At 43.9% G+C, this 14,877-nt stretch overlaps 1 protein-coding gene across 2 annotated transcripts in view; it reads left to right on the forward strand.

The window, feature by feature from the left end:
• Positions 1 to 248: 248 nt before the first annotated feature.
• Positions 249 to 14,877, forward strand: part of LOC8040959 — a 32,980-nt gene continuing 18,351 nt past the window's right edge. Inside the window, exon 1 of one of the 2 annotated variants that reach the window (XM_029983677.4) lies at positions 249 to 373. In XM_029983677.4, coding sequence (XP_029839537.2) covers positions 371 to 373 — 3 coding nt within the window. In that variant the 5' untranslated portion in view covers positions 249 to 370. Of the gene's footprint in view, positions 374 to 11,865; positions 12,362 to 14,877 lie in introns of those variants that run through there. The other variant, XM_029983690.4, reaches the window with a different exon arrangement.

The following is a 14,877-nucleotide window of genomic DNA, read 5'->3' on the forward strand; positions in this document are numbered from 1 at the left end:
TGCATAATCTAAGTTACCCTGTTGCGAAAAAAAGAATGAATATGTGGTGAATCGAATCACCCACGTGCGACGCGGCTGGCGCGAGGCACGTCGGCATGCGTGAAAAAGAATGACGAGATAAGGGCGTTTTTTTAGTTTTGGAGCTTGGACTGAGTGATCGCTCATTTCACAGCTACTGCGGGCAACCCGACTCAAGAAATCCGACAGTGACCCCGGCAGCAGCAGCAGCTGCAGCTTTATCCCGAGAGAGACGAGGTCAAATCATCTGCACCACCGGCGTTCGAAGCGCCGCCATCTTGGCTTCCGAGGCTACTGACTACACGATAGCCTCTCTCGGAGCACCACCTCGCTAACACCGGCCACCTCGACAATGGTACATTCGGCATTCCGTTTAAAAGAACGCAAATTGGATTTGCGTTCTGAATTTAAACACCTATAGCACTTTAGTCTACTCTATAATGCGGAAGCGACGTTCACCGACATCAACCGGCACAGCCAAGTCTGAGAAGGTACAGACGGTGCCTCGCCAACCGCCCATGAAGGCGATCTTTGTGTCCAGGTTACATCCGAACACATCTGTGTCGGATATTGAGGATCTGATAACTCCTTTTCTTGAACGTAAATCTGTTAGCGTCACTAAGTTAAAACCAAAATAGCATTCCTATTCATCGTTCCATATCGGATCTAATCAATCTGATTTCGATATCTTGAACAAATCAGAACTTTTGCCAGAGGGATCGATCTTCCATAAATTTTTTGGCAAACTGAACAGTTCGCGAACTAATGAGGTAGCATCTGGAATTGCTGTAAGTGCTTAAGTCACTAGAGGCATATTATCAAAACACGCGGGGATTGCGTTCCAAGTCCAGTGAGTGCATGTCAAATATTTTACTGAGTTGTTTTGACGTCATATGTTTAACCGAGACATGGCTATGTGCCGGCATTTCCGATAGCAGCTATTTCCCTTCAACCTACGATGTGTTTCGACGAAACAGGCCTTCTGCTAACACGGGCATGAAATTCGGGGAGGAGTACTGGTGGCCGTTAAGTCTCCAGTTTAGTGCAGCTGGAAGAAGGATTTGGAAACTTATGCCGAGTGTGTCTGGGTAGAAATACCCACCAGTGACTTGAGTTGACTTTTCTAAATTTCGCGTTCTGATCTACGGTGACTTTAACTTGCCCGGAATTGATTGGTCAACCGGTGTTGCTTCTTGTTCATCATGTGTGACATCTAGGAAAGCCTCTTGGTTACTTTCGTTCATAAATTTCTTTTTTTGATTTTCATCAGTATAATGCACTTGCGAATACGCATAAAAACGTGCTAGATTTATGTTTATCAAATGCTCCGCTTAATCCTACAATTCCCTCTGCGAATCCGTTAGTGCAAGTAGATGCTTATCACCCGCCTTGAATTTCGAAACAAAATTCTGCTTGTCATGCAGGACTCCTGTTAATAGAAGTTCTGCAGCGTATTGCTATTCTCGATGAAATTATCTTGGCTTGTATATATTTATGGAGCAGTTAGACTGGTCGGATGTTTTAAATGACCATATAGCTGATTCAGCTACAGAAACCTTGACATCTATTGTCAAGATTATAATGAATATTTTTATACCGAAACGGTTTACGCGCTCTTCCCATTACCCTTGCTGGTTTTCAAGAGAGTTAAAAATCACCTCACGAAACAAGCTTCACTGTCGTCGTTTGTATAAAAGAACAGGATTAGATGTGTGGTATCAGAAGTCCAGCATTTATTGCGGTTTGGTAAAAAAGCTATACGAAGAAAAGCAACTGTACCTAAATGACATCGAGTATAACCTAAAGAAAAATCCCAAAAGATTTTGGCGCTTCACGAAGCCACATTTTCGTGAAAATAGGTCAAATATTTGCCTCGAAGACGTTAATAGTTATCTGTATTCTCAGCAGTCATGGGTAAGTTACTTTTAAAAGTGATTCGTTAGAGTTACAGTTATTTTCAGAAAACAGTCGCGAAGTTACCGTTACAGTTCCGCAACAAAAGAGTAGCTCGTTGCAGTTACAGTTACATTCAAAAAGTAACGACGTTACATTTCAGTTACTTTCCATAACGCAAAAATTAAGGAAAAACTAGTGTTTGAAAAAAAAAGATATAGATACGAATCAGTCGGGCTTCCACCATAGCGGTAAATTGAAACTTAATCATTCAGCTGGAAAATTGGTCAATATTATGGAAAGAATAAAGACCAAAATTCAACTGAATGTGTTTTCTCAGATTTGAACATGGAGACTTGTTGTCAGAGTACTCCTTGTTGCAAAGTTTGCATACTGGGGTCAAATAGTTAGCAACCACCTTCTCCACAGAAACTACTCTCTGTACGCCGGCCATGCTAGTTCTTTGTTCTCATCAACATCCCTATCCTTGGTAACACTAGCGCATTGCTGGCTCGTTGACGGTTGCGCTGGGTTCATGGACTCCTTTGATATATTTCATTCGTACCCGGCAAACTAGAAACAAGCCCTGCGCCAACAGCAGTAAACTTTGCTTCCATATGTTGAAACCACGCTGGAGTAGTGGCGCAAATCAAAATACGAAACATGCGCAGTGCGGAGTAGTGGCGCTAATCAAAATACGAAACATACGAAGTTCCCTCCGCGTGTATTGTTGTTTCACGGTTGATTCGCCCGATCAAAAAGCGTGCGCAGAAAAAAGAAAATCCGCAACAGAGATACTGCTTCAATATACTAAGATGTAAGTGTTCAGTCACAAAGTACAATCAAGTGCGTAAAGATAACTACATTCTTCTTTTTTTTTTCATCAAATCTACACGTGGCTATATTCCGATAGTTGTTCGCGAGAAAGAACGTATTCTCAAAATAGTGCAAGGCCAACTGACACTCGAAATGTCAGAACAGAGAATTTAGAAAGGGCAAGGAATAGCTAGATTATACTCGTTCAATGATATATTATTCACAAAGAAGTGAAAAGTAACGACAATAGTAACGTCGTTACTTTTATTGTTACCTCAGAAAAAGTAATAGAACTACAGTTAAAAGTTACATTCTTAAGAAAGTAACTCGTTGCAGTTACAAGTTACCGAAAAAGCAACAAAGATACAGTAACACGTTACTAGTAACAGGTTACTACCCAAGACTGGTTCTCAGGCCTATATTGCAACTCGTTTTGCTGAGTATTTCAGTTCGTGCTATTCTTCCTTTTTTACGAGCAGCTCTTTTAGTTCCGTTGACGTTGAGTGTTCCGATTATCCGTCTACAATGGCGGTTTGCATTGAAGACATTTTAGAAGCTATAAAAGAACTGAAACCCAAGCTATCACCCGGCATTGATGGCATACCCAGTTGCGTCACAAAAGGGGGGGGGGGGGGGGGGGCGGACCGCGCCTGGTGCAGCGCTCGGGGGGGTGTCGCGGCGGGCCACGAGAGCGGGAACAGCATGAATAACACTTAACGCGCTCTCTCGTCTGGTAATGCGGCCTTATTGGTTGGGTTGGAGTCCCTTGCTGGGTTGGCACCGCATGAGACAACATGGCTGTCCTTAAACGTGCACGAAAGGGTAGAGTTTTATTTACTTTTCTCAGAGCATGAGGCGTGCCAGTGAACACGATCTATGGGAGCGTCGAGCAAATGAGGATGAGCACACCCTAAGAAAAGTTGGTGAGTTCCCTTTCTTTCAGAACACGGATATGGGCGAACTGCGAACAATAGAATGATCCCAGCGAATGACCAAAGTCAGAATTCGATTTGCTGCGAAAAAAATCTGTTTGCGCAGCAGCAATATACACGACGTTTCACTCGCGCATTGCCCCTGCGCACTAGGTAATTTGTTTTCCAGAAATCCAGTCGCATTCTGAGCTTTTTCATTTGCTGGGATTTCTTCATTGTTAGCCGTGATTGGCTGTCTTCGTGTTCTTTCGGAAAGTAATCTCACAGACTGTTTTCAGAGGGCAGAGCGTGGTTTAACTCGTAATCACAGTCTTTGAAGGGATGGGTAACCAAAGCGTCACGACTATATGTTTTGTTTGTTTTGAACCTTATCAATTAGCTTAATTGTTAGCTTTCAGTTGACCGCAGCTATTGACCAGCTGGACCTTGTTAGGAAAAGCTTACGCGCAGACGCTGGTAGAGTGAATTTGAAAGCTGATGAAACGTTGCCCTAATGAGTCCCAGAGAGGTTCCCTGCACCATATCGGGCGAGTCGAAACGCCCATTAACTTAAAGGACTCGCAACATAGCAGACGACTTCCGTCCATTAACCCAGTTTGATGCCCCAACTTTCACTTCCTTTCAGGCCGTGGCCTTCAGCATCCAGGGGTAGCAGACACAAAACAAAAGACGCGTTCGCTCACACAGCCGCCGAGATTGTTGGGGCCTCTGGACAGGGAACTTCCGGCATCCGGTGGTGATATGTGGCTCGCAAGGGACCCGTTCAAATTAATAACGTTAAAGAAAAAGAAGACAGCATGCCTGAATTAAGCAGGTTCCTATTTCTGAAGGAATTCGGGGAATCGAATTCTTCCTAAAATATTTTTTTTTTAATGACAAAGCTACTTATACTACACAATACTTCGTTTGATTTTAAGTCTGACCGCAGTGGAGGGTACCATTTGATGGGGCCAATCATACAGCGCCAAAAGTGCAGCATCATGGCGCTCGTCGTCTTTGTGCGTTTGCCATCACCAACTATAGACCAATCACAAACAGCAAATGCGACCCAAAGCAGCATTTTTCTTGTTTTGTTTTAGTTTGTAGTGATTGTAAAATGCCCCCCCCCCCCCTCCCCCCAGAGGAGAAATGTTGGCCCCCCGCCACTGGACATTAAGCAGTAGGAGGCGTGCGATATACGATACGGCTTCGTACTTCAATGAACGCACGCGCGTATATTGTTGCACAAAATCTTGGGCTTGTTCTTTGACCGGATTGGCTCGTTTAGATCGAAATCATCTTTAGAAATGCCTAGTCGTCTATGCGGTGCTTGTTCACGCATACACCGCAGCCTTAACCCATCGTTATATTAGCGCTGTATCAGCGCTCCAATGCAGGTGACAGCCCCCTTCCCGCTGCGCTGAATTTACGTTTTACCAGCGCTGAGATGCACGTGTAAACCCGTTTTTAAAGCGTATAAATTGAGGTATTCTAAGTATCGTTCTTCATTTAGAATTGATGAATTCAATCACTTACTGTTTTCATGCGACCGACTACACATTTTTGGAGCGTGGGTCGGGGAAATTTTTCGCTAAATTTAGCGGGAAACATTTCTGCTAAATTAAGCGGGAAATCTTCCCGCTAAAGTTAACAAGAAAATTTTCCCGCTAAGTTTAGCGGGAAATGGACGTCACGTGACCTCACCAGTTCAGTTTCCCCGTCCAATTTAGCAGGGATAATGACGTCGTGACTTCGTGTCACGTTACCCATGAACCAATTCAGCGGCGGGAAGAGAGAAGGGAAGGAGGGAAGGAGGCGGAGGAAGCAAGAGAAGGAGGAGGTGGAGAGGAGGAGGGGAGGGTGCGGGGGAGGAGTGTGGGTATACCCTCCCCACCTCCTCCTCAAGAGCTGCTCTCTAGTTTCGCATTACAAAGATTTGTGAACGTCTTTCGTTTTTTATTGCAACAAATAATACTGCAAGTGAGAGGCGTTGTTGTTCGCCTCTACCAGGAAGCCGCCGCGTCTACCAGAGACTAGGAAACGCCGCGGGGCTTATGAAATTTTATCTCGAAATAACTGAAAAAGAAGACGCCAGAATAAACGCACCAAGTACACTCTAAGAAATGTCTGCGCGTCTACTTCCCCGCAAAACACTCAAAGAGCCAATAGCTGCGTTCTACGAAATCATCTCAGTGAATGATGAGGCGGAACATGCGTTTAGACCTAAAAATGAAATTTGCGCTGTGGCATTACGCAACGCAAAACGTCATGCTTGCGTTGCGTAATGCCACAGCGCAGACTTCATTTTAAGATCTAAACGGATGTTCCGCCTCATCATTCGCTGAGCTGATTTCGTAGATCGCAGGGATTGACTCTTTAAGTGTTTGGCGGGTAAGTAGACGCGCAGGCATTTCTTAAAGTGTACTCAAGATTTCTAGCCCTATGCGATCATCAGGCGACTTAGGCCAGACAGTCTTTCTTTTAGCTATCTTAAATCCCGGCAGTCAAAAGCTTTTGCTCTCTTGCCGTTTAAGAATACTCCCCCCACGGCATCCAAGGCGCAGTGCATCGGCTATGACGTTTCTTTTATCGCTCAACGCCGCTCACCAATCACGTCATATTGGCATTGCGCCACCGATGGCTCGCCGACCGTATCTATAGTCGAGCACACCGCCGCCGCCTTCCGGGACTTTATATAAATGGTGTAGCGTGAACGTTTATCTACACAAGAGGACCGACCGTCATCAGTCGACTTGAGTTGATACAGCGTACGTACAGAACCTTGCTCGTTTTATAGTCCTTTTTTGACGAGGTGTGTGGGAGCGGGAGACGCGTGTATTTTAATTTGCTTTCCAAGGCCCGTTCACAGACTTGCGTTTGCTTACGACCAGATCTTGAAATGTTTTACGACGAGATAACACACTGGCACACTGGCGCCATCTCTGAGATGATCTTGGAACTAAACTTCACTAAAACAAAGGCTTCGCGGTAAATTTCGAGATCGTATGCAGGTGCTATAGGAGAAATTGTCGTATATAACATTGTCGAAAGTTTTTCGAGCCGAAACACAAAGAATTCGAGCCAAACACAAAGAGTGGTATACGAAATAAATCTCCCGGAAACATGGAAGTGCCAGATAGCGCCAGCGTGTCCCCTCGTCGCAATGGTTTTTAAGAGGTTTTAGGCACACGGTTCTGAGCAATTAAAAATGTGAACCAGCCTTTAGTTTTTTTGTTTTTTTTTGTGGGGGGGGGGGGGGGGGTATGCATTAAAAAGATGCATATATACATAGAAAACGCTTCTGTATGCAAGAGAGTGACCACGTTAGTGCAGATCGTTGAGAAAGTGTATCTCGGGTTATCTACGGATAGATCTATGCAAGCTACGGGGAACCGTTGGAGGAACTACGGCTCTAAGTAGAACGTTTTGCTCAGTGTCCCATTGTGGATGTTCGTTTTAAACTCAAACATGTAATGACCAATTTTTTTTTCTTCAAACTATTTTTGTTTTGTTTTCTGTTTCTTTCTCAATTTCTCGCTTTGGTTATAATGTCTAAAAAACCACCAATTTCTCCCAATACAACATTTATTATGTGTCCCTCTCGACAGCCTCGTCATTTGCCGAGACTGCACTTATTGGCTCTCCCAGCGTTTGGCAGGAAAGTAGACGCGTTGACAATTTTGAAGGTAAATTCTGCACGAAGGAGAACTTGTAATTAGGTTTGCATTCCGAATCTAAACATCGATTACACTTAAAGGCGTACACAACACAAAGTCTCTAACACGGCTTAAAATATGTCCAACCAACACTAGCTAGTTTGCGCAAGAATTTCTTGTTCACCAACTACACGTTTATCTTTTTAACCAGCCAGCCAACACAGCTCACGAAATACCATATAATGCCTGTAACTTCTAAAGTATGGTTTTTGAGAGAAATGTTCCTATATAAGCCTCCGAATACATAGTTGGCACCTAAGTAAAAAGAAAACAACAACAACAAACAAAATTTTGGAGATTGACAATTTGTTATAGAGCTCTTTGGCTGAAGCGTTTGTCACTGTATAGTGTCTTTGTGTTCGAAACTAATTTTCTCGTGAACACTTTTATATACTAACACGCGTTTCTGATGTAACACCGCTGTGGTGGCGCTGCTGTCGGCACAGCGCATGCGCAGATGCTTCTTTTAAAACAATTCTGGTTTCTGGGCACGCACATCGCCCACCCATAAAATGTAGGCAGGTGTTGACTTGTTTGTACGTAAATAGCGCCTAGTGGTCTATATTAGCAGCACCAAGATATTTTGTTCTCGCACTTTTACGGTTTCCGTTCGTGAAGTCCCGACAAAGATTTCCCTCGCCGTGACTTGCAGGATTTGCCTCACCCGAAAGCGGCGATTGGCCAGGCGTTATAGGTTTACAGATAGGTAGGGTTTGGCCAATCGGGAATGCCGACCAAAGCGACGCTTTTGGACGCGCTCATCGCTTTTTGTTCACTGATTGCTTGAGAACACAGGCCTATTATCTTCGCGCTTCTTGCTTTGGGATTGCTTTTTTGTGTTGATAATTGTTAATGTCGTAATCTCACTGACTGCGGAGTAGCGATAATGCGATGCTTGGGAATAGCAGTGATGGAAAATTTATCGTTCGTCACAATATTGCGCGATATATTTCTTGCCTTTTTCAGTGCATATTTTTTCTTCCAGAATCGCAATGATATCGCCACAGCAGAATAAAAAAAAAAAATGAAAATGAATATCGTAATTTGTTTTTCTATGACGTTCACTGGCATAGAATGCGACAAAACATATTTTCCTTCTTTAAATAAAAAATTGTTTAGCCGTGTGGACGATATTTATGAAACTTAATTTATGCAACTTAGGGTAATTCATAATTCCGCGGCCACTTCTATAACCTTCGAAGCACTGCAGACCATTTCTGCTGTGAAACATGACCAAGGATCGACATTCCACTTGCCTGCATGGAGGGCCAAATCACGGTTATTTATATACTCTCAGAGGTTTCCCATGTGTACTGCACCGTGATGCACACGGTACACCAATTATCGGACCTTTGGTAGTCAGTCAATCACTGAAAAGGCGCTCGATCGGCAACATTTACCGAAGAAGCAAAGGGAAGCACAAAAGTATACAGCATATTGCCGAACCGTTCCTACTGAAGAAAATGTAATAGATAGGCCAGCTGGCGAAAGATAAAAAAATACTAAAACCAGAAACTGAGGAGAAAAAAGTAAACAAAAGGTCTCCACGATCCGAAGAAAAATACCTGTCGTACATCTTTTTTTTCTTTTTTTTCTTCCTTTCTCGGTTTTTGTTTTTTCGATTGCTGTACCTATAGTGCAAGGAAGTGTTCTAAAAAGTGCATTTGGCGCATGTGAACACAAAGAGGGGCCCGCCAACCAAATGGTAACATAGATGACGCGTTTGGGGGTAACACAGCCAGGTTCACTGCGTCATTGGGAGTTTTAGAATAACGTACGCAATTTTAGCGCACGCTAGCGCTAAATTTAGCGCTTGTATTAGCGCCCGCGACGCAAGAGAGTTTTAGAATAGCGTTTCTCCGTCGCGACGCAAAAGCCCAAGCATCTCGCGCTTGTGACGCCGCCAAGATACAGTCACAATTTTTATTTCACACACGAAATGCTGTAACTTTAGAAAGAAACAAGTTTTTTGGCCCAGAGTACCATTTTAGATTTGTTTAAACGCGAGAATGCGACTCGAGCGGTTGACCGGTCGTGCCCGCTTGCGTCGCCTCGGCAAGAGAGGTCTCGTGTACTGACCTTCGCACATCGTACCTTCGCCGAGAAGTGTTCGCGCGTGGCAAGCATCATGTTGCCGGTGATCGTTGCCGAACCGAGTACAATTTCGTCTCGTATTGAAAATCGCAGTCGCGAGGATGCCGCCGACGTTGCACTCACGACGCCGCCAAAGCAGCCGCCGACATAATCCCGGAAGGCGCCATTTTTGCTTAACTCCGCTCGTCTTGGCTTTAGCCTACTTCTCATCATGAATCCTCACTGGAGAAGCGCAAAGGCTCTTTGCGTACGCACGCTATTTCCGAGAAATAGCGCACGCTAAAATTGCGCACGCAAAGCACAAAACCTGGTTTGCGTTCGGAGCATGCGCAGTGGCGACAACGCTAATCTTTGCGAGCGCAAAGCTTTAGCGTGCGCTATTCTAAAACTCCCTATTGGTTGAGGTCGGGGGTAACACAATCGCGCGAGGTGCGCAAGGATGAGACGAACTTTCGCGGCGTATTGCCTATTGCGGAGCTTCTCAGAAGTAAACATTTGTTTCTCGAAAACAAATACATAAAATAATTAACTAGTTTTTTTGTTTGTTTGTTTGTTTGTTTTGGTTGGCGTTTGAGTTATTTGGTTTCATATTTTTATGCCGCGTCTGTTTCTTTTAGAGCTTTGTGTCATCCAGCAGAGAAGCACATTTAAAACCTGCAGCGTAGGGTGTGCAGCAATATTTCAAAATATCTAAAATGACGAATTCCAGGTTTAAATTTGGTAACGATCAATTTGTTGCCGCACAAAATCAAAATTTCCTGGGAGTAAATTCAACCGCGGCCGGTGCTCAGAGCGTACCAATTATTAGGTTCTTTTCACTCTGTCTGGTCAAGAAGTCAAGTTCGGTACTGTGCTCCAATTATCATTGAGTATCAGTGTCAAACCGGAGGCATATAGCTTAGCGTCACGCTATGTCAACACCGCTTGTAGATCTTTTCGCACTTATACGTTGGTTCGTGGCAGTTCAACGCTGTGAGCGCACGTGACTGCTCGACCCGAGCGTTGCTGCTCAACCCCAGAAGATCGCCCGACACTCACACGGCACTACGTTTACATTTAAATGCAAGAGTAGTGCCTCGAATTAAAAAAAATATACAACACGTGCCTTCTTCTGCTTCTTACCCAATCCCAATCGTCACATCTAGGCTGAAAACAGCACTAAACGTTAACACTAGCACTTCGTACAGTGCAGAGCAACAAGGTCACGCCAATATAATAAAAATTGTGAGGGAGGGATCGAATCAACAGCCGCTCGATACATTATAGAGCCCTTAGCGTGACTGCGGTGCCCGGAAACGCGCCTCCGGCTGGTGTGTTTACCGCGTCCAAAAAAGTGTTTCTTCGATTTCCACCCGATGACGTCACACAAGTGTCATAATATCGCCGGTAGCGATCCTGGCGGCGTCCCAACAGCTGTGGTGTGTACGTGGCAGACGCCCGTTCTGCTGCAGGTTGCTCTTCAGCTCGACAGTCCGCGGAAGCTTCGGCAGTCGGTAGTTGCGACGCTGGCGACGAAGGCGACACTCGCGTTCGCTCATTTTTTTTTTTGTCGGTACTTCTAGTGCCAACCGCCAGGATCGCGACATCTGAAAGCATGACACTCCGGCTTTTAGGACGTCATTTGTTGCCACTTCGCGAGCAATTTTTTGATGGATGGGCGGTATAGGACGCTAAGCACGCCAGTCGGAGAAGCGCTCTAGGCATTCTAGTCACTTCACGGGGGAGAGTAAGCACAACTCGTCAGCACCTATGCTGTTCAACCACTCGAAAAATGGCTGAGTCACTGGGCTTTGGAGGCACGTCCGGCGTCAGATATACGCGGAAGAGAGCTATTGCGCGTGCTCAGAACGGGATCCATAGCCTAATAGACAAAGATGGCAGCGCGCAGGAGGCGGTTATTGAAACGGACTATCTGTAGCCCCTAATTTTTGAAGAAAAAAAAAAATTCACGGGTCAGTGGCGAGTTTCGAGCACCTCATTATCACTCTGCAGCCAGTCAGATAGTTGCATTAAACGATAAGAACCTCGAAAAAGGAATAGCGAGGCGAAAATCGTAAACATAATAAACGACACCCCGCGTTTTTTTAAATTTCAAATCATTGTAGGTGGCCTTAGTTAAATGCGTTGAAACAGAATCGATTATGATGCCACTTAATGTTCCCAGTGGTATATTAAACGAAAACTAATCACTGGTGTACCAAGTATAATCCTTGGCAGTATACACTCAGAGACTAGAGAGTGTGCATTTCGTCACGTGCCACTGAGACGTCAAAGGCACACGTCATCCCAGCTCCTCAGGATTAGTAACCGAACCACACGCGCGTATGACGACCTCGACCTCACAAAAGAAATCTCCGATGGTCGGTGATTTTCCCGGAGCACCAGGGACAACCGAGCGGATCACGATCACAATCGTCATTTCCGACCCGACGGCAGCTCACATCGGCGGCCAGCCGCCGCGCTGCTCCCGTCTTGCCGACTTGAGGTAAACGGCGCGTCGTTTATATGCAACCTTGAAAGTGAAACTGGTCTCGGAGGTGGCTCGTCGTCGGCTCGCTAAGCTCCGACGGCGCATCGATGATCCGTGTGGCGGCGGCGACGGCGGCGTTAGTGGCGGACCTCAGCCTACAAGGCCGTCCGGGAGTTTTGAGCAACTCGGGCGGAAAGATTTTGTGTCTACGGGTGATTCGCGAGTGCGTGTGTGTCGCGGCGTGCGTTAAGGCGTCGCCACGTGTTGCGCATGCGCCGGGAAATACACGATAGAGAGTGTAAGCAGAAGTAAGCTTGACGTCCTCTTCGAGGAGTGTGTTATCTACTGCTCCTGTGCGCTGCTGTCGGGTGATTTGGCGAGAGCGACGTCAGGGAGTTCAGGTGTCCAGAGGCTGCTTTGGAGGTTCTAGGCTGCTGGCAGAGGTAAAGTGACCCACGGCTTATTTTTCCCAAGAAAAGTGGGCGAGGGCGGGGGTGACCTATGCCTATTTGGGCCTTGCCCGAAGGGCTTCCTTAGCTGGGTTTCGCACTTTTATTGACTTCAGGTGAGAATTCGCCTTTGCTTTTAAGAGGCGTTTTTGTGGTCGCTTGTTTTTCACAGAGAGATATATAACACGTCTTCTTTTTTCGGTAGTTATAGAAGAAATATATATTTTTATTATATTATAACAATGCTGAAATTAAGATTTTAGCAACCGTATAACCAACCTTGATTTCTCCACATTATATAATAATATTATAAAAATTAGATATAAATACAATACTAAAACTATTTGCGTAATAATTTATTTGTTTGTTTCTAAGGGTTGACTTGATTTTATATGATAGCGTAGAAGCCATGGGTGCTCGTTGACGAACACTTTGGCGTAGTATAAATATCGCAAGTACGCCAATCACATTTTCGGCATTTAGACAGACACTTTTTCTTAAATTATCTCTAGAGGTTTTCCACAAAAAAGCACTTGAATTATTTATATTTTTTTTTGGCAGGTAGACACAAGGAATAGCAATGCCTTTACGTAAACCACCTATAGTAAAATGAAAACATGATTGTCAATTTTTTTTTGCTTTTTTTTTAACCGAAATGTCAGTATATTAAGTTTGTGGATGGTGTCTCTCTAAATTTTCCAGGTTGTTTTGTAGAAAGTTAATCTAATGACTTAGAACCACGCGTAAACGTTTGTACTAAACTTATTATTGAATTGAATTAAATTTCTTTAAATAGTATCTATAAATATATCTCCGTTCTACCTGAACGTGACAATTGAAACCGTAAATAATTGTTGTCCAGAACAAATCCCTGATCCGGGAGACAAGCTTGAATATGTCTGGAACTTTTGTTAACTAAAGCCGAACAATACAGTTAAACAACCTTTTGAAAGCTAACTTCTATTATGGCATAATATACAGTCAACTCCTACAGCGAAAAAAAATTAATTAAGTAAAAAATAGTTAAAATATTATAACATTTGCGCTCATATCATCGTGTGTTTCCGCTGCGATTCTTTGGCAGAGTATAATAAAATATAAATACAATTACAAAACAACTTAACTAAAACATCATGCTTTAGTTGCAACAAAGCATTTATGAGTAATTATGATTCAACTGAATCATTATGATTTGTTTCTTTTTGCCTGAGCCAGTCGTATTTTTCGCTTGCGTTAAAATGTTCTTCCCTATATCTTGGGATGCATTTAAAAGTAACGAGGAAAATGAGATTGGAAACGCCTGGCGTAATAAGCCATGAAGCGGCTATTCCCAGGTTGTATTCTTTGTCATGTTGACCTCGATCTCTTCCCACTTCAAGCAAAGCTTGTTGGTAGACACATGACCAAATGGCAACTTATGCGAGTACGCAATTTGAAGTCCCAAAAGAACTTGAAGGGAATCACGTGCGCGTTTTATCAGTCGTGTGAATTCTTTAAGATTTGTAATCCTAAACATTGTTTTTTGCGCACATTAAAAGTTTCGCTACCGATATTTTGTCGGAATGCCGTCTCTTCAAAAATCCAATAAAACTCGACAACCCCCAAAATATTACGAGCTCAATAAATGAAAACTTGTATTATGTGTAAGAAGGTACCCAATGACATTGGTTCATGGCAGCGGAAAAAAGTATTTTTTATTCTATCGTTACAGCTGGACATGTAACTAACCTTGCTTGACTGAAGTTATAAAGCCTGAAGAGGGCATGGAGTGAGTCACATATAGATATTCTAGTTGAATTGGAGGAATGCGCCAATTGCTTGGACTTTAATAAAATGAGTCGTGGCTAATTAAAACCACGCATTAGCTACATAATAATATGCTGACGGTGTGGTAGGTTATAAAGAAAAGTTTTTTCTTAATGCCTTCAGCGTTTAACGGTGAGCTTATGCAAAACCCCTGCAGTTTGCATGCTTCATATTATTAAGACCCTGGTTCGGACTCAGTAATTCAACCGATTGAAGTAACACGAAACATATCAGAACTGCCCCTACAACCTCGACAAAGAGAACAAATCTTCCTCCTTTATATTTACCTGAGATGTGAATCCGCACCAACAAATACTTCCAGAAAATGGAAATAATTTTAAAATATATATTTTTCAGCTAGCACAGCACGTCTGGCAGCACTGGGCCGACGTATCCCTGTACCGAGAGCTGGGCGGCGGAGCCTGGCCGCCATTGGCCATTCCCCGCCGTCAATTTCCCGGTACTGGCAGATATAGGCCCAGTGCTAGCCAAAATGCTGTGCTAGCCAGGTTATAACCTTTGCTACAGACGTATTGTACTTGCCTACAAAGTTTAATTATTTAAACCGTAACAGAATCTCTCACACTGGTACAAAATATTCACGCCATTATTATATAGGATTACCTACGTACGTAAACTTTAACGACCCTCTGAACACGCTTCTTATCAAACGAGCGCATCATATCTTATTTAGTTTCATTTTG

This window comes from Ixodes scapularis, unplaced genomic scaffold (assembly GCF_016920785.2).
Source record: "Ixodes scapularis isolate PalLabHiFi unplaced genomic scaffold, ASM1692078v2 PGA_scaffold0__279_contigs__length_252992795, whole genome shotgun sequence".
Taxonomy (NCBI): Eukaryota; Metazoa; Arthropoda; class Arachnida; order Ixodida; family Ixodidae; genus Ixodes; species Ixodes scapularis.